We start from the raw sequence: 25,957 nt of genomic DNA on the forward strand, positions 1-25,957 counted from the left end.
TGAATAACTTCTCAGTTAATTCATGCTATTGAATAACAGAGAAGTTATTCAATAATATATTTAGTTGTATTGGAAAAACAAGGGACATCTGTATCGAATAAAAATGTCAGAAACTAAATATTTTTCACCTTGTCATAATACTACCCTGGAGGTCATGGTGACATTGCATTATAGGAAAAGTTATCTATCACTGTATTTAATGCAGAAACAATTTATGCAGATGCTACCCTAGAGAAGAAAACCATGTGGTTTAGACCCAGGAAACTGTACCTTGACAATGGGATAGTTGTTTTTTTTTCTTTTTTTTTTTAGGTTCTAGATCTTCATTAACTTTTCCAGATTTGTGATTTTTTGGTTTTCTCTCTCTTGTTCATGTGCGCACTCTCAAACACAAGCACACACACAGTGATTGTTTATGAAGACTTGACATCAATCCTTAAGGCAGGCGTCCCAAAAGCAGATACAGACAGGGCCTCCAGGGAGTGAAGTCCTCGTGGGGACATGGGCACACTGGGATGAGAGGACCTCAGCTAAGGTGCAGTGCCCGCCTCCAATCCACTGTCTACTCAGGGACGTGGCTGCCACCAGTCCTGAGTTGTTGAGAGAAGCCAGGAGTCACATTTTTACACAGATCTGATTTTTAAACACTGTAAACTGAGGTTCTTACCATACAGGTCCAAGAAATCATACTATGGGCCACCACTGTGAACCTCCCATCCTAAAGTATGAGTTCTGAGCACCAACTTGGAAATACCAAGGTAATTAGCGCACATTTGCATGGCCATTTTTGTGAAGCAGCGTTGGGGTGGTTTTTAGAGTAAAAATCATCTGTGCAAATGTTCTTTAAATATATAAAAATTAATTTTTTTTTTTTTTGAGACGGAGTCTCACTTTGTCACCCAGGCTGGAGCAGTGGCATAATCTCTACTCACTGCAAGCTCCGTCTGCTGGGTTAATGCCATTCTCCTGCCTCAGCCTCCCGAGTAGCTGGGACTACAGGCGCCTGCCACCACGCCCAGCTAATTTTTTGTGTATTTTTAGTAGAGACGGGGTTTCACCATGTTAGCCAGGATGGCCCCGATCTCCTGACCTCGTGATCCGCCCACCTTGGCCTCCCAGAGTGCTGGGATTATAGGCGTGAGCCACCACGCCCAGCCTAAAAATTAATTTTTAAATAATAAATACTTTAAAAGAATTGATGATTTCTCTTTCTTTTCCTTAGTAGTCCTGGTTTTTTTCTTTTATTGCCTAACTCAATTTAAACAGCAAATTTTACTTTTGATAACATTCCATGTCTTTTTCTTAGAATAACAAATTGATTTTGCTGTCTCATTTGATTCACATTCTTGTTTTCATTTCTGCACATAATTCCCAGCCTAATCTCAGAATTCAGTGGCCTTCCTTTGTGTTTTAACTTTTGAAAACTATCTACTCAACTCAAATTAGGGCTCAATTGTTAGTCAATTGTGGCATTTTGGCAAGTGGCAGAGGATGTGATTAACCAGCATTTTGTTTTCCTCTTGCTTATTTTACATTTTATGTGACGATTTAGTAACCATTAGGTAAGTTAATTTTTCCTTTCTTAAAAAAAAACTTTCGGCCGGGCGCGGTGGCTCAAGCCTGTAATCCCAGCACTTTGGGAGGCCGAGACGGGCGGATCACGAGGTCAGGAGATCAAGACCATCCTGGCTAACATGGTGAAACCCCGTCTCTACTAAAAAACACACACACACACACACACACAAACTAGCCGGGTGAGCTGACAGGCGCCTGTAGTCCCAGCTTACTCGGGAGGCTGAGGCAGGAGAATGGCGTAAACCCGGGAGGCGGAGCTTGCAGTGAGCTGAGATCTGGCTACTACACTGCAGCCTGGGCAACAGAGCGAGACTCCGTCTCAAAAAAAAAAAAAAAAGTTTCACAAAGACTTCCTTTCTTTCTCCTTCATTTTAATATATACGAGACCCATCTTAAAAGGGTGTGCGTTCTGAATCTGAGTAGAGAATCTCCATCATTGTTTAATTAACATTTCCAAAAATTACCTAGTTGAGATTTGGAATTCTTTCTAATGGTTTATTCTAAAGAAATTGCTATGTGTGAACACATGAATTGACAGATTAATCCAAGTACTTGTTCAACCAAAAGTATCCTAATAACTTGCAAACATTTTGTCTCAAGTTGTTGATGGATGTGCTTTTAATTCCTTATTTTGAAAGCAGAAATAGTTTTCCCTTTGTTACAAATAAGTAATGGCCTTGTTTATTTACTTTACTCCCACCATAATTTTATGTGTCATTGTGCAACTGTAGAACATAGTATTTTAATATACTAATCTGAATTTCAATACAAGGTTCTTTATTTTCTAATTATGATGTTGTCTTCAAGTTAATTATAGTGCTGCCACATTAAAAAGAATATAAAGCATCACGCTGTAATTATTTATGATACTAACAAAGAGATTTATTCATCTTATCTTTTATAAAATCTCCAACTGAACTTATCTGTGGTCCTTAATGGCAGTAATCAAGTTTGCCAAGTGCAAATGCTTCTTATCTGCTCTTTGTTTCCTAATCCTTATTTTTTTTGTTTTTGAGACGGAGTCTCGCTCTGTCGCCCAGGCTGGAGTGCAGTGGCCGGATCTCAGCTCACTGCAAGCTCCGCCTCCCGGGTTTACGCCATTCTCCTGCCTCAGCCTCCGGAGTAGCTGGGACTACAGGCGCCCGCCACCTCGCCCGGCTAGTTTTTTGTATTTTTTTAGTAGAGACGGGGTTTCACCATGTTAGCCAGGATGGTCTCGATCTCCTGACCTCGTGATCCGCCCGTCTCGGCCTCCCAAAGTGCTGGGATTACAGGCTTGAGCCACCGCGCCCGGCCTAATCCTTATTTTCATATACTTTGAAACACCCTTTTGTTTACATTTGTGATCAACAAATTCAATGTTAGTAAACAACATAGAAAATTTAGTATTTTTCATACACTCTTTTTTGAAGAATATGTTATGTTTTGTTTCACTGTATTCATTACATATAGAAATTTTAGTGATGTAAGTTACTGTTCTTCCAATTTGTTAAACAGTTAAGGTTGATCATTGAGGCTTATATATAGCACTTTAATTGCTCATCTGAGATATATAATCAAAGCAAGTTGCAAATTAGATACCCTTTCAGTGCCTTTATTAAACTTCTGAAATTAGTCTTTTTCTATAAAATTGCTAGCTAATTCAAGTAGATTTTGAAGTGAGAAGCCAAATTTCGTTTTTGTTTTGTCTTTTGAGACAGAGTCTTGGTCTGTCACCTAGGCTGGAGCGTAGTGGCGCAATCCTGGCTCACTGTAACTGCTTCCCCCTGGGTTAAAGCAATTCCCCTGCCTCAGCCTCCTGAATAGCTGGAATTATAGGTGCCTGCCACCACACCTGGGTAACTTTCGTATTTGTATTTTTATTTTTCATTTATTTATTATTTCTTTTTATGTTATGTTATGTTATTTTTGAGACAGAGTCTCTGTCGCCCAGGCTGGAGTGCAGTGGCACAATCTTGGCTCACTGCAACCTCCACCTCCCAGATTCAAGTGATTCTTCTGCCTCAGCCTCCCCAGTAGCTGGGACTACAGGTGTTTGCCACCACGCCCGGCTAATTTTTATGTTTTTAGTAGAGACAGGATTTCACCATATTGGCCAGGCTAGCCTCGAACTCCTGACCTTGTGATCTGCCCACTTTGGCCTCCCAAAGTGGTGGGATTACAGGTGTGAGCCACTGTGCCTGACCTTATTTATTTTTTTGAGACAGGGTCTTGCTCTGTCACAGCCTAGGCTGGAGTGCAGTGGTGCAGTCTCAGCTCACTGCAACCTTCGCCTCCCAGGCTCAAGTGATTTCTCCTGCCTCAGCCTCCCGAGTAGCTAGGATTACAGGCATGAGCCATCACACCTGGCCTGATTTTTGTATTATTAGTAAAGGTGGGGTTTCACCATGTTGTCCAGGCTGTTCTTAAACTCGTGACCTCAAGTTATCCGCCCACCTCGGCCTCCCAAAGTGCTGGGATTACAGGCGTGAGCTGCTGTGCTCAGCCCCAAATTCTGTTTTAGATAAATTTATTCTATATGCTATATAGCAGGGTAGAAAGCAATATGTTTATACTGCCTTGGAATTATAATTAAAAGTCAAGAAATACCCCAGAAATGATTTTAAAGTTCTAGAATAAAATCATGGAAGTGTTTTTCGTGGTTTTATCTTTTTTTTCTCCTGATGAGAAAATGACCAAAAATTAGACAAAACTCTCTAAGATTTTTTTCCCAAAGTTTAATCATTATAGTAGTTATTCTCAAAATGCAACTTGAGAGTCATCCACATAAGAATCATTTTTGCTTGCCTCTTCCTCCCTTCCTCCCTCCCTCCCTCCCTTCCTTCCTCCCTCCCTCCCTCCGTCCCTTCCTTCCTTCCTTCCTCCCTCCCTCCCTCCCTTCTTTCCTTCCTCCCTCCCTCCTCCCTCCCTCCTTCCCTCCCTCCTTCCTTCCTTCCCCCCCTCCTTCCCACCTTCCCTCCCTTCTTCCCTCCTTCCCTCCTTTCCTCCTTCCTTGGTTTCTTGGTTTCTTTGTTTCTTTGTTATTTTTAGAGAGGAGGTCTTGCTCTTTCACTCAGGCTGAAGTGCAGTGTCCAGGCCTCAAGCAATCCTCCTAGCTCAGCCTCCCCAGTAGTTAGGACTACAGGCACATGCCAGCACATCAGCAAATTTTTGTCTTTTTTGTAGAGATGGGGTCTCACTATATTGCCCAGGCTGATCTCAAAACTACTGGCCTCAGACAATCCTCACATATCAGCCTCCCAAAGGGATTTTTATTTTAAAAGTCCATTTCTATTGAATCAGAATTTGAGGTGTTTCCCTGAAGTCTGAATTTTTAACTAGTATCTAAATGATGCCTGGGTATAATAGATTGTAAGAACTTAGAGCATAACTAGGAGATTGGACTTTTCCCCCCGTTTCTTTTTGTCCTTTCCTTTTCTTTCAACCCCCCCGCCCAAGCACTTACAGTTATGTTCTTGTGCTGTGTTGGGCTCTCAATTTTAATTGCTGAGGCTCCTATGCAAGTGGAGAAAATGACTAGAATCTTAATTAAGTTTGTTAAATTGGTTTTAATTTTACAAAACAGATTTAAAAGGTACAAAAATTATGGAAAATTTATTTCTGAACTTCAGATTTTACCTGAGGAATGGTACTGTTGAATGAATAATACATATGCATCTGAGCAGTTCCCATTACAGTTAAGTATCTCATTTTTTACTGTCTTGTGACTCTTTAAGATTAAATATGAGCTGGGTGAGGTGATGTATGCCTGTAGTCCCAGCTACTTGGGAGGCCAAAGCAGGAAGATCACTTGAGCCAGGAGTTTCAGATTACAGTGAGCTATGATCATGCCACTGCATTCCAGCCTGGGCAACAGTGTGAGATCCTGTCTCAAATAAATGAATAAGAATTTCAAAATTTTGCTTCTCTTGGCACTGTCTGGTATAGATTAGTATCACTTCTTTTTGTCTACTACTTTTGAAGTGTAGAACAGCCCTCTTTTCCTTCCACCAAGCACAACTGATACTAGGTTGTAGAGCTGTAACTTTTTTTAAAAAATCTTTTTACTTGGAAGTTATTTCATACTTACATAAGGGTTTCAAAAACATAAATAATACAAAGAGCATCCATATGCCCTTTACCCATATTTATCAGTTGATGACATTTTATTCCATTTGTAAAGCTGTGACTTTGAATAAAACTTTACTAGGGACTGGAGGAGGATAAAAATACCACATTAAAAGCATAACATTTAACTGCTACTAGAAATGGCTATTCTTTTTTATTTTTTTATTTTTTTTATTTTTTTATTTTTATTTTATTTTATTTTTTTTTGAGGCGGAGTCTCGCTCTGTCGCCCGGACTGGAGTGCAGTGGCCAGATCTCAGCTCACTGCAAGCTCCGCCTCCCGGGTTTACGCCATTCTCCTGCCTCAGCCTCCTGAGTAGCTGGGACTACAGGCGCCCGCCACCTCGCCCGGCTAGTTTTTGTATTTTTAGTAGAGATGGGGTTTCACCGTGTTAGCCAGGATGGTCTCGATCTCCTGACCTCGTGATCCGCCCGTCTCGGCCTCCCAAAGTGCTGGGATTACAGGCTTGAGCCACCGCGCCCGGCCAGAAATGGCTATTCTTAAAACATATTTGCTTAGGTGGGGCACAGTGGTGTGCACCTGTAATCCTAGGTACTCTGGAGGCTGAGGCCAGAGAATTGCTTGAGCCCAGGAATTTGAGGCCAGCCTGAGTAACATAGAGAGACTCATGTCTAGGAAAAAAAATTAGAAGGGGCATATATTTGCTTATATCCAGCCTCACAGATCATTCCAGAGCCTTCTCCCTGATTCTCTTTTTCTAGTCCCAGTATGGGCATCTCTAAGCCATGCTTTGGACTACAACTTTACTTAAGTTCTGCCAGCATTTCCAACTCAATGCCTTGCCTTTAGATAAATAAGTTTTTTTCTCTCATCCTACTGCTCTCTAAGGCCCATCTCCTTTCTACCTTCCCCCGATCCCAGTGCATTCCCTTCCAGAGAAAGCCTGCTCCTGCACACAAGGACCAGCCAACCATCAGGAAAGTAACAGCACAGTTCCAAAGCGTGGACTCTTCTGTCTTGAGTAAGGAGAAGATCAGGGCTATGTGCATACCCATATAGTCTCTTCTCTTTTCCTAGTCCTTTATGAGAAAAGAAGACAGGATTGAAATGTACACCCACTATTCTTTTTTTTTTTGAGATGGAGTCTTGCTATGCCGCCAGGCTGGAGTGCAGTGGCACAGTCTCAGCTCACTGCAAGCTCCACCTCCAGGGTTCACTCCATTCTCCTGCCTCAGCCTCCCGAATAGCTGGGACTACGGGCACCCGCCACCATGCCCAGCTAATTTTTTGTATTTTTAATAGAGACGGGGTTTCACTGTGTTAACCAGGATGGTCTAGATCTTCTGACCTCGTGATCCGCTTGCCTCGGCCTCCCAAAGTGCTGGGATTACAGGTGTGAGCCACCGCACCCAGCCGTGCACACACTATTCTAAGAACGAATAATCTTCACGTGTACCATCTAAAATTTTCTGTTGGAAATAGCACTGCACTAACAATCTACAAGAGCAAGAAAGTGGTTCTGCTACAATATATACCCCCTTAATAATAAATAACAAAACATAGTATTTCAGTCTGCTATTTCTCTATGTGAGTTTTCTTTCTTAATTGAAATCCTCACTAAGATTTTAAAAACATACCTAAAGGTGTCCTCCAAGGCAACTCTTTTAGAACAAACAGGACACCTATTTTAAAGACAAACCTACATCTCTGCCCTCAAAGGAACAAGCCGCTTATAACATTAAAACTGGAAAAGTTTTTAGTTTCGAGAAATTGTCAATCAATGGGCATTTTTTAATGCATAGGAATAAAAATTGCTTTATAAAAGTAATCACAGTATAAAAAAGTGAAACTGAAATTTTATGTATCAGGATCATTGTTATTTAATTGCTGTCAATCATTTCATGGAATAAAACATTTAGGAAACCTAAAATTATTCTCCTAATGGTGATTTACAATTTTGAACACATTGACAAAATGTGTTCTTGAGGTTAATGTATTCTATGTAATTCTTATGTAGCACCTGGACATTTGTACTATTGTTTAGTCAAGACTTTGATTCTTAATCATTGATTTAGCCTTAATGGTGATGAAACACTGAAGAGTTCCACATTAACAAATTCTATTGTTGTTAGAGCCAGGGCTTTGAACCACATGTTGAGTGTAGTTATTCCTGTGTGCCTAAATTACTTCAAGTATGTTGTTGGTTTTATAATTGAATGCTATGCTGTTTTCAGTTCTTTTCAAAATACTGAAATCTGGCCAAGTGCTGTGGCTCACGCCTGTAATCTCAGCACTTTGGGAGGCCAAGGCAGGAGGATTGGTTGAGCCAGGAGTTCAAGAGAAGCCTGGACAACAAAGTGAGACTCCCCCTGCCATCTTTACATAAAAGCAAACAAACAAAGAAACAACAACAAAAAAAAAAAACCAGGCATGGTGGTGTGCACCTGTAGTCTCAGCTACTCAGGAGGCTGAGGTGGGAGAATCACTTGAGCCCAGGAGTTTGAGGTTACAGTGAGCTGTGATCAGGCCACTGCACTCCAACCTGGGTGACAGTGAGAGCCTATCTCAAAACAAAAACAAAAACCAAAAATCTAAGTACATATTTTAAAAGTTTATTTTTTATTTTATTTTATGTTATTTTTGAGACGGAGTCTCGCTGTGTCACCCAGGCAGGAGTGCAGTGGCGCGATCTCCGCTCACTGCAAGCCCCGCCTCCTGGATTCATGCCATTCTCCTGCCTCAACCTCCCAAGTAGCTGGGACTTCAGGCGCCCATCACCACACCCAGCTAATTTTTTCTATTTTTTAGTAGAGATGGGGTTTCACCATGTTAGCCGGGATGGTCTCAATCTCCTGACCTCGTGATCTGCACCTCGGCCTCCCAAAGTGCTGGGATATAGGCATGAGCCACTGCGCCCGGCCAGTGTTTATTTTATCTATGTATTCATTTCTTTATTTTTGAGATGGAGTTTCGCTCTTGTCACCCAGGCTGGAGTACAAACGCATGATCTCAGCTCACTGCATCCTCCGCCTCCCCTGTTCAAGCAATTCTTCTGCCTCAGCCTCCTGAGTAGCTGGGACTACAGGCGTGTGCCACTATGCTGGGCTAATTTTTTTGTATTTTTTGTAGAGACGAGGTTTCATCATTTTGGCCAGGTTAGTCTCAAACTCCTGACCTCAGGTGATCCACCCACCTCAGCTTCCCAAAGTGCTGGGATTACAGGCATGAGCCACCGTGCCTGGCCTTAAAAGTTTATTTTAAAAGGTGGTCCTTTTACGAATTTTATTTAGAACTGAGTTATTCTATGTATTATTCCTTTCTTTAATGGGAATATGAGATTATGCCAATATACTTTTGTTTTCTAATTTAGAACGATGTCTTTTTCTAGTTTGTTCCATCAAACTTTATTTCCTACTTCACCATGGCCCAAAAATGAACAACCAAAAACAAATATCTAAGAAAGATAGTATCCAAATGTTTCACTTTGTATTGATAAATATGTTTCTGATTTCTGAGAATCACTTTTAGTCATTTCACTACATAATCTTTAAACTAAAGAGATGCTGAATAAGAAGTTGGGAGTTGTTACCAGGAAAGATAGCTGGACAAAAACTGAGTGTCAGTGTCAGTCCTAATACCATAGGGTATGATCTTCAAGTAGATTAGGAAATGGGTAGATTAAGAAATTTCCCTTCCCTTTCCCTTTCATTTTTTCAGGGTCTCATTCTGTCACCCAGGCTGGAGTGCAGTGATGTGGTAGGCACACTGCAACTTCAACCTCCTGGACTCAAGCAGTCCTCTCACCTCAGCTTTCCCATTAATTGGACTGCAGGCACATGCCACCACACCTGGGAATTATTAATTTTTTTTATAGAGACAGAATCTCACTCTGTTGCCCAAACTGGTCTTGAACTCCTGGCCTCAAGCAGTCCGTCTGCCTCAGCCTCCCAAAATGTTGGGATTACAGATGTGAGCTACTGTACCCAACCAAGAATTTTATTATTTTCAGTGATGGCAAGTTGATTAAATCCTGAGATTTTTTTACTGTAGCTAACAAAGCCAAAGGAAATTCTTTTTTAAAAATCACAATGCCAATTGATTAACATATATTGAAAGATGGCTTTCCCTTTATCATGGTCACCCTGAAGAGGTGCAATGAACCTTTCCACTCAAAATTTCGTTTGGATGTCTAGGCTGATGATGCTACCCAGACATGAAGAGAGTATGAAAGAGTTTATTACTGACATAACAAGTCTTTCTGAGATGAGAAGGGCAGGCTCACAAGTAGATACAAAAATGACTTGAAAAAAAACAAGAGACAAGCATAGTCTGTTATTGAGCTTATGGGGTGGGGTTAAGGTGAGGGTTCTTACCATGTGGGCCGGGGCTTGCATAGTTTGTATTTCCCACCAGTGCCAAAGAAAATGGCACCCACACTTTCATTTCTGCTTGTACACAATTGGAGAAGAAGGGTAAGAGGGCTTGCATGTAAACATCAAAAATTGAGTGAGACTCTTTATTTCATCCTGTTTGTTTCCATTGCTTATTCTTACATTCAACACATCATCTTTGTAAGACCAATCCTTCCATGAGTTATGCTGAAGACTGCTTGACTTGAGAAATCTTTTTCTTTTTAAAATGACTTCCTATTTCTTTCTTTTTTTTTCTTTTTTTTTTTTTTTTTTTTTTGAGACGGAGTCTTGCTCTGCCGCCCAGGCTGGAGTGCAGTGGCCGGATCTCAGCTCACTGCAAGCTCCGCCTCCCAGGTTCACGCCATTCTCCTGCCTCAGCCTCCGGGTAGCTGGGACTACAGGCGCCCGCCACCGCTCCCGGCTAGTTTTTTCCGGCTAGTTTTTTGTATTTTTTAGTAGAGACAGGGTTTCACCGTGTTAGCCAGGATGGTCTCGATCTCCTGACCTCGTGATCCTCCCGTCTCGGCCTCCCAAAGTGCTGGGATTACAGGCTTGAGCCACTGGGCCCGGCCGACTTCCTATTTCTTAATTGGTACTTAATGTTTTATGTCTAATAGTTCTTAAATGGCAGTCTTTTTTTTTTTTTTTTTTTTAGTTTATTAGGAAAGAGGATGATATGATAGCTGGGAACATGAAGAAAATGTTTAGAATTTTGAAAACCTAACATACATTCTTTGATCCCAAAATTTGTTTTTTCCTTTTCAGCTGCCTAAATTCATCACTGAATATTCAGTTATTTATCTTCCTTAAGCCTTAAACAACATAAGTCAAACAGGCTGCTTCTACTTGTTTCTGTCAGAGACTATTCTGTCTACTTCCCAAACTAGGCACTGTGCCACATAGATACGAAGATAAAAATCTCTTGGCCGGGCGCGGTGGCTCAAGCCTGTAATCCCAGCACTTTGGGAGGCCGAGACGGGCGGATCACGAGGTCAGGAGATCGAGACCATCCTGGCTAATACGGTGAAACCCCGTCTCTACTAAAAAAAAAAAAAAAATACAAAAAACCAGCCGGGCGACGAGGCGGGTGCCTGTAATCCCAGCTACTCGGGAGGCTGAGACAGGAGAATGGCATCAACCGGGGAGGCGGAGCTTGCAGTGAGCTGAGAGCCGGCCACTGCACTCCAGCCTGGGCGGCAGAGCAAGACTCCGTCTCAAAAAAAAAAAAAAAAAAAAAAAAAAAAAAAATCTCAGAGAGGAGGAAACTTGAGATAATTATAAAGAAAATGTGCATACACATTAGCCTTAAGTCTTTGGCTATTTCCTAAACTATACATGCACGGAATGAGATCCCAAGAAACCCAGAAGAAATACAGAGTTGGGAAGGATAAAAACTAAGCCAAGATTTTAGCAGTATTGTGATACTAAGTAGACAGAGATGGGGTTGAGCCTTGTTGAGGTGAGAGATTGTTTACAAGTATCTTGCCTTGGCTTCTGTTGACCCCCAGAAGGGCCATCTTTTATAATAAATACCAAGCGCTGGGAATAAGGGCAACACTGAATAAACTTGCCCTTTAAAAGCCTAAAACCAAGTCTTAAAAGGAATGAGGTATTTGCTGTTACTCAATTTGCCTGCCCTAAGAAAAACCTAACACCTCTTGGGAGAAGATAATACTACCCAGAGCTTCTGTGAATTTTTTACTCATGATATCTGGTGTTAAATCAGAAAATATGAGGGATCCTGGAAACCGATACCAAAAGGAAAAGGAAATAGAGCCCACACGAGATCAGATGTTGTTATCAGAGAGAGACTTAAAAATAACATTTTTTTGGTTGGGCATGGTGGCACACACCTGCAATCCTAGCACTTTGGGAGGCCGAGGAAAGCAGATCACTTGAAGTCAAGAGTTCGAGACCAACCGGGTCAACATGGCAAAACCCTGTCCTGGCCAGGCGCAGTGGCTCATGCCTGTAATCCCAACACTTTGGGAGGCCGAGGCGGGTGGATCACCTGAGGTCAGGAGTTCCAGACCAGTCTGGCCAACATGGCGAAACCCCGTCTCTACTAAAAATACAAAAGTTGGGTGGGAGAAGGAGGAGGCGGCGAATCATTTATAAATGGCGCCGAAGCAGGACCCGAAGCCTAAATTCCAGTAGGGTGAGTGAGTGCTGTGCTTTCATGGGCCTCTTCTTTATGAAGCAAAGTGTGTAAAGGTTGCCATAAAGGACAAACAAGTGAAATACTTTATACATTACAGTGGTTGGAATAAAAATTGGGATGAGTGGGTTCCAGAGAGCAGAGTACTCAAATACGTGGACACCAATTTGCAGAAACAGCGAGAACTTCAAAAAGCCAATCAGGAGCAGTATGCAGAGGGGAAGATGAGAGGGGCTGCCCCAGGAAAGAAGACATCTGGTCTGCAACAGAAAAATGTTGAAGTGAAAACAAAAAAGAACAAACAGAAAACACCTGGAAATGGAGATGGTGGCAGTACCAGTGAGACCCCTCAGCCTCCTCGGAAGAAAAGGGCCCGGGTAGATCCTACTGTTGAAAATGAGGAAACATTCGTCAACAGAGTTCAAGTTAAAGTAAAGATTCCTGAAGAACTAAAACCGTGGCTTGTTGATGACTGGACTTAATTACCAGGCAAAAACAGCTCTTTTATCTTCCTGCCAAGAAGAATGTGGATTCCATTCTTGAGGATTATGCAAATTACAAGAAATCTCGTGGAAACACAGATAATAAGGAGTATGCGGTTAATTAAGTTGTGGCAGGGATAAAAGAATACTTCAATGTAATATTGGGCACCCAGCTACTCTACAAATTTGAGAGACCACAGTATGCCGAAATTCTTGCAGATCATACCGATGCACTCATGTCCCAGGTGTATGGAGCGCCACCTCTCCTCAGATTATTTGTACGAATTGGAGCAATGTTGGCCTATACACCTCTGGATGAGAAGAGCCTTGCTTTATTACTCAGTTATCTTCACGATTTCCTAAAGTACCTGGCAAAGAATTCTGCAACTTTGTTTAGTGCCAGCAATTACGAAGTGGCTCCTCCTGAGTACCATCGGAAAGCTGTGTGAGAGGCACTCTCACTCGGTTATGTTTGGATCTCCGTAAACACATTTTTGTTCTTAGTCTATCTCTTGTACAAACGATGTGCTTTGAAGATGTTAGTGTATAACAATTGATGTTTGTTTTCTGTTTGATTTTTAAACAGAGAAAATAAAAGGGGTAATAGCTCCTTTTTTCTTTTCTTTTCTTTTTTTTTTTTTTCATTTCAAATTTGCTGCCAGTGTTTTCAATGATGGAGAACAAAAGGATATGCTGTAGAGTGTTTTATTGCCTAGTTGACAAAGCTGCTTTTGAATGCTGGTGGTTCTATTCCTTTGACACTACGCACTTTTATAATACGTGTTAATGCTATATGACAAAATGCTCTGATTCCTAGTGCCAAAGGTTCAATTCAGTGTATATAACTGAACACACTCATCCATTTGTGCTCTTTTTTTTCTTTTTTAAATGGTGCTTAAAGTAAAGAGCCCATCCTTTGCAAGTCATCCATGTTGTTACTTAGGCATTTTATCTTTGCTCAAATTGTTGAAGAATGGTGGCTTGTTTCATGGTTTTTGTATTTGTGTCTTATGCATTTTTTAACATGATAGACGCAATGCATTGTGTAGCTAGTTTTCTGGAAAAGTCAATCTTTTAGGAATTGTTTTTCAGATCTTCAATAAATTTTTTCTTTAAATTTCAAAAAAAAAAAAAAAAGTACAAAAGTTAGCGGGGAGTGGTGGCATGCACCTATAATCCCAGCTATTCGGGAGGAGGCTGAAGCAGGAGAATCACTTGAACCCAGGAGGCAGAGGTTGCAGTGAGCCGAGATCGTGCCACTGCACTCCAGCCTGGGCGACAGATCAAGACTCCGTCTCAAGAAAACAAAACAGAAAAACAAACAAACAAACAAAAAACCCTGTCTCTACTAAAAATAACAAAAACTAGCCAGGTGTGATGGCACTCGCCTGTAGTCCCCAGGTACTCAGGCGACTAAGGCATGAGAATCGCTTGAACCCAGGAGGTAGAGGTGGTTGCAGTGAGCCAAGATCGTGCCACTGTACTCTACCCTTGGTGACAGGCATGGTGGCTCTTGCCTGTAATCCCAGCACTTTGGAAGGCTAAGGCAGGTGAATTGCTTGAGCTCAGGAGTTCAAGACCAGCCTGGCCAAAAAGTACCAAAAAAAAAAGAAAAAGCTGGTCATGGTGGCACATGCCTGGAGTCCCGACTACCCAGGAAGATGAGCTAGGAGGATTGCTTGAGCCCAGATCGAGGCTGCAGTGAGCCACGATTACGCCACTGCCCTCCAGCCACAGCAAGACCCTATCTCAAAACACAAACAAAAATCAAGAATTTTTAACATGTTAGAACAATAGCAATAACAAAAACAGATTCTAGTGGACATTTTAGAACTGAAAAATAACATCTGGAGTTAATTCTAGTAGATTTAATAGATTAGATACAAGAATACAGAATTAGAGAACTAGAAGACAAAAATATTCAAACTTCTAATCAAATTAGCTTCCCAACATATCAGGATTATTCTAACCCATACTCAGGCTAGTTTCCCTTTTCTTCGCCTGTCCTCAACTTAAAACTTATTTTTCTTATTTTTTTCTTTAAAAATATTTATTTGAGAAATAAAAATTATATATTTATGGTGTATAATATGTTGTTTTGAAATATGTATACATTGTAGAATGGCTACATTGAGTTAACATATGCATTACTTCAGGTGCTTTTTTTGTGATGGGAACAGCTTAAAATCTACTCTTTGCAATTTTTAAGAATGTAGTATGTTGTTATTAACTATAGTTACCCTGTTGGATGATGTATCTCTTCACCTTATTCTTTCTATCTAACTGAAATTTCGTTTTTTTAATTCTACCTATTGTTTCAAGTCCCAATTCTACTTATCCTGTTGAAGGCTACCCATCTCAGTAGACAAGATTAGGAAATTTTGAGGAGTAGACAAGATTAGGAAATTTTGAGGAGTGGCGGTCTTTGGGAGAGAGTTGCCTGGCAACCCAACACAGATCACTGTTAGTCATACATGAAGTGCAAAATGTATAGATAGACAGGTGACTGACACCGAGTAAATTTAGCAGCAAGCAGCTGAGGTTCTGGTGATAGAATCTGGGTTGCAGAGAGAGAATTCTACTTTCCAGAAAATTGGAGAAGCAAAACAGATCCTATTTGCAGATAAATTGAAATTAAGAAAATGTGTTATGAAACCATGGCAGGAAACAAAACCAGAGACCCCTAACCATAGCACAAAGTTAGTGGTATTGTCCACACACAAAAAATAGGGCCAAGCCTCAATTCCTGGAAGTCTGTTTTTGGCAGAGTCGTTGAGGCGGGGAAGTAACACACTGAAGAACTCTAGCCAGGTGAAGATCTGTAATTGTTGGCTGGGCATGGTGGCTCACACCTGCAATCCCAGCACTTTGGGAGGCTGAGGTGGGTGGATCACCTGAGGTCAGGAGTTCGAGACCAGCCTGACCAACATGGAGAAACCCCATCTCTACTAAAAATACAAAATTAGCTGGGCGTGGTGGCTCATGCCACTTCAGCTACTCCAGAGGCTGAGGTAGAAGAATGGCTTGAACCCAGGAGGTGGAGGTTGCTGTGAGCTGAGATCGTGCTATTGCACTCCAGCCTGGGCAACAAGAGCAAAACTCCGTCCAAAAAAAGAAAAAAAGGGCCGGGCGTGGTGGCTCAAGCCTGTAATCCCAGCACTTTGGGAGGCCGAGACGGGCAGATCACAAGGTCAGGAGATCGAGACCATCCTGGCTAACACGGTAAAACCCTGTCTCTACTAAAAAAATACAAAAAACTAGCCAGTCGAGGTGGCGGGCGCCTATAGTCCCAGCTACTCGGGAGGCTGAGGCAGGAGAATGGCGTGAACCCAAAAGGCGGAGCTTGCAGTGAGCTGAGATCCGGCCACTGCACTCCAGTTTGGGCAACAGAGCGAGACTCCGTCTCAAAAAAAAAAAAAAAAGATCTGTGATTGTTAAAGTTCTGCTGTATTGGAACCAAGTTGGTCCCAGAATCCAGTGATGTTTGAGTGGCTTCAGGTATGACAATTGGACGGCTTTGAAGACACGAAACATACTAGTTATTATCCCATGAATGTATAAATATAACTTTGCATGAATTATTCTAAGATTGCTTTTTTGTTGTTAACAGGAGCAGTTGAAAGAAAAATACATGAACAAAATAAAGTTTTCTCAATGGAAACTTAAAAGTCTAATATCTGCTCTTTTCTCATTTCTTCAGTTTTGCTCAGCACTTAAAATTCATTTTAGACTCTTTGTTTTCAGTTTCTGCGTTTTTCTTTTTTCTGTTTGTATAGTCTGGTAAACAAGGCTTGTCTTTTAGTCTCTCTTTCCCATTGTTTGCCATAGTAACTACTAAAAAGGTAAGGATTATTGAGGTATAATTCACACTTTTAAGTAAATTCACCCATTTTTAGTGTACAATTCTGTGAGTTCTAAAAAATGCATATGGTTATGTAACAGCCGCTAACATCAAGGTATAGACTGACTCCATTCCCAAAAGTTCCCTCATGCTATTCCCGTCCCCTACCTCCAGCCCCTGGCAACCACTGATCTGCTATGGCTCCCTTTTTTTTACCTTTTCCAGAATGAGACATATAAATGGAATCATATAGTATGTAGATTTTGAATCTGGCTTCTTTCCCTTACCAAAATGCATTTTAGATCTATTCATGTTGTGTAGAGCATGAGTTCATTCTTTTTTTATTACTGAATAGTACTCCATTGTATGAATATGACATCATTTGCTTATTCATGCACAGGTGAAGTATATTTGAGTTATATCCAGTTTCTGGCTATTTTGAACAAAAACACTATAAATATTCACTAAGTGACTACTTTTTAAATTGGAACAGCTTAGAAGTCAGGCAGTGTGACAGTGTGGATACAAATCAAGTGGGAAGACACCTGAGACCTGGGATCTCATACTAGTTTTGGATCATCCAGCTGTGATTTAAATAATTTAACTTCTCTGTGTCTGCTTGTTTTGTAAAATGTGCATCATTCAGTACTTACTCTAGTTTTGAAATAACATGGTTTTGTGCTGTTAAGACATTTACTATTGTGTAAGAGGAGAGACTATAAATGGTTACATAACATTTTATAAAACTAATTATATAAAATCAACTTAACTAATATTTAACCTTAGGAGTAATTTTGTCTCTTTAAGTTCAATCATGAATAGTTTGAACATAATGTGATTTGCTTAATGAATTTTACAGGTCCTTATAATCTCAAACTTTTTATTAACTGTATAATCCAACTAATTTTACATTGGAAAATTATTTTGATAATACATTTTTTTTTAAGACAGTCTTGCTCTGTCACCCAGGCTGGAGTGTAGTGGTTCAGTCTAGGCTCACTGTAGCCTCAACCTCCTGGGTTCAAGCAATCCTTCTGCCTCAGCCTCCGAGTAGCTGGAACTACAGGTGCGCGCTGCCACGCCCAGCTAATTTTTTGTACTTTTTAAAAATAGAGACAGGGTTTCACCATGTTGGCCAGGCTGGTCTTGAACTCCTGGGCTCAAGCAATCCACCTATGTCAGCCTCCCAAAGTGCTGGGATTATAGCCATGAGCCATCACATCCAGCTAATAATACTCTTAAATAAAACTTTTGATAAATGTTTTCTTTTAAAATATTTTAGGCTTTATTATTAATTAGCATTTATTTATTTTTTTAATTTAGATGGGTCTAGGAAAGACAATCCAGGCAATTGGAATTGCTTACTTCTATAAAGAGGAATGGCCTCTGTTAATAGTGGTCCCTTCGTCTCTGAGGTACCCTTGGACAGAAGAAATTGAAAAATGGATCCCAGAGCTAAGTCCAGAAGAAATCAGTGTTATTCAGAATAAAACTGATGTTAGGTAAGAACCACTTTTTAATCTTTAAGAAAAAAAGTCTTCCTTGTGTGTACCTGGTGTGTATTCATGTTTTAGAATGCAATATCACCTATAGATCATAATTTAGAAGTAAGTGGAATAAGTAGTATGGAGAATTTTATTTTACATTTTAAAATATGAATTATTTATCTAAAACCCAACAGTATATTTTATTTCTAAGTTCCTTTATGGTACATTTTTAAAGTAAAAGTAAAATATGTATGCTTTTAAAGATATATATATATATACTTTATATATACCTTAAACATATTTGAAACTATCTTAAGGTTCAAAAATAAATCTCACAACTTTTCATTGATTGACTTGAAGCTTTGTGATCTTTTATTATCAGCAACTTTAGTAGATTTTGCTTTCCAATTTGTTAATTAATATGCAAGTTTTGTGTATGACTCATTAGTAAGTTTGATTTTCCTTATTTATAATTTTAATATTTTATATCTTGAAAATATTTGCTTTGTGTTTATTGGAGGCTCTCACTCTAAAATCTGTTATAGTGTTGTTAGTATTTTTTTCCTCATTTTGCTTTCTAGCCATTAGAATAAGACAACCAGTTTGAATATTGATGAGTTGTTACATGGAATGTGTAGGTGATTCATACAAATTATGTCTCTGGAGGTTCAAAGTTATCTATTTCTGAACCTTAAATAAAAAACAGTACATCTACTGAAATAAATATCTGTTAATACTTAGATTTTTTAATTTTGGTATTATTATACTGTATTGTATTCTCTAAGACTGTTAACATAAAAGGTATATGTAAAAATAAAGTTGTCTTATGAATGTGGAAGGAGGAAACACAAAATGTATGGAGGGCCTTTTCACTTTCAACTTTGCAGTGCTAATTCAGTAGAATATATCTTTATGGGCCCAAGAAAATCTGAACTCTATTTACATGGTTAAAATGAAAAAACTGCTCTCTTATTCTAATCATGATAAATAAATCTCCTCCCCAATAAAACCATATGAAATTGAAAAGACTTACAAATTTAGAGAATGTAGAATTTTTGAAGGCCTCCAAAACCATCATGTTAGTTATACCTTATTTATTTAATTTAATTAATTAATTTTTTTTTTTTTTTTTTTTTGGAGGCGGCATCTCACTCTGTCGCCCAGGCTGGAATACAATGGCACCATGTTGGCTCACTACAACCTCCGCCTCCTGGGTTCAAGGGATTCTCCTACCTCAGCCTCCTGAGTAGCTGGGATTACAGGCACCACCAACCGCGCATGGCTGACTTTTTAAATTTTTAGTAGAGACGGGGTTTCACCATGTTGGACAGGCTCGTCTCAAACTCCTGACCTCACGTGATCCGCCCACCTTGGCCTCCCAAAGTACTGGGATTACAGGTGTGAGCCACTGCACCTGGCTGATACACCTTATTTAAATGTTCATATTTAAATTTTCTTAAAATGACTCTTCTGTCATCTTTTATAGCTAATAGGGCTAGTTTTTATATTATTTTGAAAATATACTCTTGCAGTTAAATGGTGGATAATATTTTTATTTGAATTGTATTTGAGATATGTTAGATATATCTACAACTCCAGAGTAGAAGTTTCCTGGAGGATGTTAGTTAAGGGCAGAAAACTACCCAGTGTCTTCCAGGTACTTAAAGAAACAGGTTTAGGTGTATACCAATATGTCCACCACAAATGCCTATACTTTCCTTCTGGCTTATATCAGTTATGCCTGGACTGTTTACTAGTCAAGACATGGTAGGACAGAAGCTACAGACTGCTGCAGTGGCCTTTGAAGCCATTGTCTCCTATATGTTGCTCTCAGTATACCTAAGTTAGGTAATAATAGTAATTAATCCAGTACTTTTCTTCTTCAGGCTCTTCCTGGTGTTTGAATACAGTGAGAAAATTATAGGTCTTGGCCAGGCGCAGTGGCTCACGCCTGTAATCCCAGCACTTTGGGAAGCCAAGGTGGGTGGATCACGAGGTCAGAAATCTAGACCATCCTGGCTAACACAATGAAACCCCACCTCTACTAAAAATACAAAAAATTAGCCAGGTGTGGTGGCGGGCGCCTGTAATCCCAGCTACTCGGGAGGCTGAGGCAGGAGAATGGCGTGAACCCGGGAGGCGGAGCTTGCAGTGAGCCGAGATAGCGCCACTGTACTCCAGCCTGGGTGACAGAGCGAGACTCTATCTCAAAAAAAAAACAAGAACATTATAGGTCTCTGTATTAAGTAGATTAATCCAGGGCTTAAAATGCAGTTGCCCTAGTGGTTCTGGCTGCTTAGGAGCTCTACCTTTTTTGTTAGAGGACAGAGAATTGCAGAAGACTGGCTCTGTCCTGTATTTTTTTCTGGTGATACAGAAAATGCGAAAGTGATATGTCTTAGTATTAATGAATTTATTTGTCTATTTCATTCTACAAACTTTATTTGGGATCATAGCACTGTATATGAATACTACTAAAAGACAAGTAAGACACATTCCCTGCCCTTACCAATCTCATGATATGGTAACAGACATAAATATGTAAATGAATAATGTATTGACAGCAAGATAAAGAATATTACAGATGTGTGAATTATAGAAATCTAAAGATCAGGGATCATTTTAGTTCAATGTTTCTTGATGTGAGGTGGTACCCGCCTCTTCTAACCACACTTCACACTTCATCACCTCAGGTCCAGGAACTTTTTTGTTGTCACAGTGACTTGTCCACTGTCCTTTAATGGGTAGGACCAGGAAGTGAAGCTCTGCAATGCACTCAACAGCCCTGTATGTCTGTTCTGCTACCGGTATTTTGAGCAGGAGGGGCTGTTCAGTGCACCGCAGAGCTTCACTTAGTCCTGCTCAAAATACCAGTAGCATCTGGATTGAAAAACTGGTATCCTATTTGTGTGAAGGTTTCATTAAAAGTCAACTAATATTTAAGTATCCATTTTATGCATGATCCTAGGTACACAGAAGCAAATATTGTCAGAACGTAATGTGACTTGCTTGATGTCAAAATCTTTCGAAGATCATTTGACTAAAACTTTGGTTTTGGTTATCCAAAACTGTAAATTTTGGATCCTGTTTTATTAGATTTGAGGATTGTGAAATCTTAAGAGTTTCAGTAATAGTACCATCTCCTTTTATTTTTCCTCTATTCTTCTTTCTTCTCCTCTGTATTTTTTCGCAATAGAGTTGTATTGTTTATGATAACGTCATTACTGAGATATTTTTTAAGTACATGGGTTTTCTTTTCTAGGAGAATATCAACCAGTAAAGTGACAGTTCTGGGTTATGGTCTCTTAACCGCAGATGCAGAGACTTTGATAGATGCACTGAATAACCAGAACTTCAAAGTAGTTATAGTGGATGAATCACACTACATGAAATCCAGAAATGCAACTCGCAGCAGGATTTTATTGCCAATCGTACAGAAAGCCAGACGAGCCATTCTTCTTACAGGAACACCAGCTTTAGGAAGGCCTGAAGAGGTATTACAATCCTTATACTCTGAACTTAAAAGAAGAGAAGGGAGTTGGGAGGGATATTGAATCAACCACCTGTTTTGCAATTTTTGATTTCAAATTAGATGCCTCAAATGCTAGAGGAGGAGTACATTGGGAATTTCTAGATAGTACATATGTTTTATCATGGCTATTTTAATCTATTTACATTTAAACCTTAGCCAGGCTTGTAGGTGTGTATAAAAAATAGCTTTTACCTTTATGATAAGGCTTCCATACATAGTACAACTTTATAATATTCTTCACAATGTGTTCCTGGGGTTCTTCTATGGTCTTAATCTTCATTTATCCTATCTATTTTACATTATAAGCTTCTTAGGATTGGGATTGAATCTACCTTATTTCTTTTACATTGCTTTGCAGAACTTCTTTCTGTTCTTTCACTTTAAGATTCACATTTGGGAAAGTAAAGAGAAACTAAAGCTTATGTGCAGACCAGATAAGGTATCTGCCTAGAATGAAAGGATAAGGCATGCGCTTGATATCCCATTTAGCTTTTGCTACTCTAAGAGATGGGTAGTACATGGAGTGGTTAAAGAGTTAGAAAGAAGACATGATGGAAGAAATGTCTGTAACTTTTAGTGTTCCTTAAGGAAGTTCTGTTTACTAATGAACACTGAATCATGGAAAAACATGGGCTGTCTTGTAGGGTTGCTGGGAAAAGTAAAGGTAATACTGCTGGCCGGGCGCGGTGGCTCAAGCCTGTAATCCCAGCACTTTGGGAGGCCGAGACGGGCGGATCACGAGGTCAGGAGATCGAGACCATCCTGGCTAATATGGTGAAACCCTGTCTCTACTTAAAAATACAAAAAACTAGCCAGGCGACGAGGCGGGCGCCTGTAGTCCCAGCTACTCGGGAGGCTGAGGCAGGAGAATGGTGTAAACCCGGGAGGCAGAGCTTGCAGTGAGCTGAGATCCGGCCACTGCACTCCAGCCTGGGTGGCAGAGCAAGACTCCGTCTCAAAAAAAAAAAAAAAAAAAGGTAATACTGCTTTGAAAGTACCTCACTCTGTGCCTTGTCACATAGTCAGCACTCAACATATGGTAGCCAATATTATGTTAATTTTTGAGCCAAGCCTGGGTGACAGCTATTATCATTGCCTGTCTAACAGTATTACCTAAGCTCTACTTTCAATTCTATCCTGGAAATCTTGTGAGATACATATAAAAGTACATAGATAGTGATGATAAAATGTTTATTTTTACCTTTTATAGTTTTTTCTCTTGGATACCCACTGACGGTGCTGTAGCTCCAAGTAATTGACATATGTCCCCAAATTATGTCATTGAATAATAGGGGTGATTATATCCTTTAAAAAGAAATCATGAAATGTATCCTTCAAGATACTCAGTCCTACTGAGTCCAGTGAGTAGGCTGGGCTCAGTAACTCATGCCTGTAATCCCAGCACTTTGGGAAGCTGAGGCGAGTGGATCACTTGAGGCCAGAAGTTCAAGACCAGCCTGGCCAGCATTGGTGAAACCTCATCTTTACTAAAAATACAAAATTAGCTGGGCATGGTGGCCTGTGCCTGTAGTTCCAGCTACCCGGGAGGCTGAGGCAGGAGAATCACTTGAACCCAGGAGGCCGAGGTTGCGGTGAGCTGAGATCTGACCATTGCACTCCAGCCTGAGCGACAGAGTGAGACTCTGTCTCAAAAAAAAAAAAACCATACATTTCAAATGATGATAACAAAATAAATACTCATCTACTTATTATCGAGCATAAGACAATAACATTGACATAACATTGACATAACATTGACAATACAACAGTGGCTCTTACATCCTACTCTGATCACATGTCATTACTTTTCACTCTTCACCTATGGTAGCCACTATTCAAACCAAGGGTAAATACTAATTTTGTGGGTCCTGATGATTGTACAATTTGTGTTTGGGATTTTTTTTTAAGAAAAATAATATAAAATTTGAAATTCTAAGTTACGAGTTTTGAAATTAGGAAGTGTGAGTTCTCTCATTTTGTCTGTCTGTCCTTCCTTCTTTTCCTTTCCTTTCCTTTCCTTTCCTTTCCTTTCCTTTCCTTTCCTTTCCTTTCCTTTCCTTTCCTTTCCTCTCCTCTCCTCCCCTCCCCTCCCCTCCCCTCCCCTCCCCTCCCCTCCCCTCCCCTCCCCTCCCCTCCCCTCTCCTCCCCTCCCCTCCCCTCCCCTCCCCTCCCCTCTCCTCCCCTCCCCTCCTCCCTCCCCTCCTCCCCTCCCCCCTCCCCCCTCCTCCCCTCCCCCCCTCCTCCCCTCTCCCCTCCCCCCTCCCCCCTCCCCTCCCCCTCCCCCTCCCCTCCCCCCCTCCCCCCTCCCCTCCCACCTCCCCTCCCTCCTCCCCTCCCCCCTCCCCCCCTCCTCCCCTCCCCCCTCCCCCCCTCCTCCCCTCCTCCTCCCCTCCCCTTCCCTTCCCTTCTCTCCCCTCCCCTCCCCTCCCCTCCCCTCCCCTCCCCTCCCCTTCTCTCCCCTCCCTTCCCCTCCCCTTCCCTTCCCTTCTCTCCCCTCCCCTCCCCTCCCCTCCCTTCCCCTTTCTTGCCAGAGTCTCACTCTGTTGCCCAGGCTGGAGTGCGGTGGCATGATCTCAGCTCACAGCAACCTCCACCTCCCAGGTTCAAGCAATTCTTCCACCTCAGCCTCCCGAGTAGCTGGGATTACAGGCACGTGCCACCACGCCTGGCACGTTTTTGTATTTTTATTTTTATTTTTATTTTTATTTTTTGAGATGGAGTCTTGCTCTCTCGCCCAGGCTGGAGTGCAGTGGCCGGATCTCAGCTCACTGCAAGCTCCGCCTCCCGGGTTCACGCTATTCTCCTGCCTCAGCCTCCGGAGTAGCTGGGACTACAGGCGCCCGCCACCTCGCCCGGCTAGTTTTTTTTTTTTGTATTTTTTAGTAGAGACGGGGTTTCACCGTGTTAGCCAGGATGGTCTCGATCTCCTGACCTCGTGATCCGCCCGTCTCGGCCTCCCAAAGTGCTGGGATTACAGGCTTGAGCCACCGCGCCCGGCCTTGTATTTTTAGTAGAGACTGGATTTTACCATGTTGGCCAGTCTGGTTTCAAACTCCTGGCCTCAAGTGATCTGCCCATCTTAGCCTCCCAGAGGGCTGGGATTACAGGTTTAAGCCACCGCGCCCAGTCTATTTCCACTCTAATCTTTCTTGTGACCTTCCTTCCATTTGCTGTGTGTTGTTTGCCCTTACTTTTCCAGTGTGTTAAGGTGAAAAATTAGGTTATTGATTTGAGTTCTTCTTGTTTAACATAGGCATATGCAACTATTAATTTCCCTCTTAGCACTATTTTTGCTGCAACTCATGTTTTGGTGTGTTGTGTTCTCAATTTCCCTTATCTCAAAGTGTTTTCTAATTTCCTTTGTGATTCTTCTTTGGCCCATTGGTTATTTCTGAATATGTTGTCATATTAAATGGACATAAAGCACTGAAGTGACTTGAGAAAAATTTAGGAGTTACTTAAAATGTTACTGTATCACCCAGCAATTTTATTCTTAGTTATATACCCAAGAGAACTGAAAACAAATTCTCACCAGAAATTATATACTCATGTGTATAGTTACATAGTAGCATTATTCATGATATTCAAAAAGTGGGAACAAGTAAAATACTCATCAATTGATGAATGTATAAACAAATGTGATATAGCCATACAATGGAATTATTTGCACCTAAAGAGGAATGAAATACTATATATGCTATAACATGAATTAACTTTGAAAGCACTATGCTGGGTGAAATAAGCCAGATGCAAAAGGCTGCATATTGTATGATTCTATTTATATGAAATGCCCAGAAAAGGCCAAGTCATAGAGACCAAAAGTGGATTAGTAGGTGGCAGAATTGGAAGAGAGGAGAAATAGGCAGTGACTACTAATGGGTATGGAGGTTTTTTGGGGGGGTGATAAAAATATGATAGAATTAGTCATGATTGGTGCACAACTATGTGCATCTATTGAAAGCCACTGAATTATGTTCTTTAAAAGTTTGAATAGTATATGAATTACATGTCACAATAAAGCTGTTGGTTTTAAAAATATATTAAAATAATGAGACAATACTCTGTGCAGCGCATCAGAGTTGTAAAAATGAAAATGTTTCATGATACTATTGATGGGAGTGTAAATTGGGATAATCTTACTGGGCAACATGGTAACATTATCAAACTTTAAAACAGTATATACCTTAGAATCAGCTATTGCATTTCTAAGTATAATCCTACATCACCTCTAATAGAAATGCAGATGGATGGATGAATGAATGGATGGATGAATGGATAGATGATTAATATATATATATACTACACCTATATATTCATATATATACACACACACACACACACACACACAGTTATATGAAGTTGTTAGTATTAGTAACTTCATAAAAGCTAGAAATAGGCTGG

The 25,957-nt window shown here is 40.7% G+C and overlaps 1 protein-coding gene and 1 pseudogene across 2 annotated transcripts in view; both read left to right on the plus strand.

Moving 5' to 3' along the window:
* The window catches only part of ZRANB3 (zinc finger RANBP2-type containing 3), a 319,849-nt gene that overhangs the window by 154,000 nt on the left and 139,892 nt on the right, over window positions 1–25,957 (plus strand). The window contains exons 4-5 of the mRNA XM_010367383.2: window positions 17,861–18,039; window positions 21,287–21,518. Coding sequence (XP_010365685.2) covers window positions 17,861–18,039; window positions 21,287–21,518 — 411 coding nt within the window. The remainder of the gene's footprint in view (window positions 1–17,860; window positions 18,040–21,286; window positions 21,519–25,957) is intronic.
* On the plus strand, window positions 12,410–13,319 carry LOC104665498 (annotated as a pseudogene). Its single transcript, XR_004053198.1, has one exon. The product of XR_004053198.1 is annotated as a mortality factor 4-like protein 1 pseudogene (transcript).

Source organism: Rhinopithecus roxellana, chromosome 14, assembly GCF_007565055.1.
Source record: "Rhinopithecus roxellana isolate Shanxi Qingling chromosome 14, ASM756505v1, whole genome shotgun sequence".
Taxonomy (NCBI): Eukaryota; Metazoa; Chordata; class Mammalia; order Primates; family Cercopithecidae; genus Rhinopithecus; species Rhinopithecus roxellana.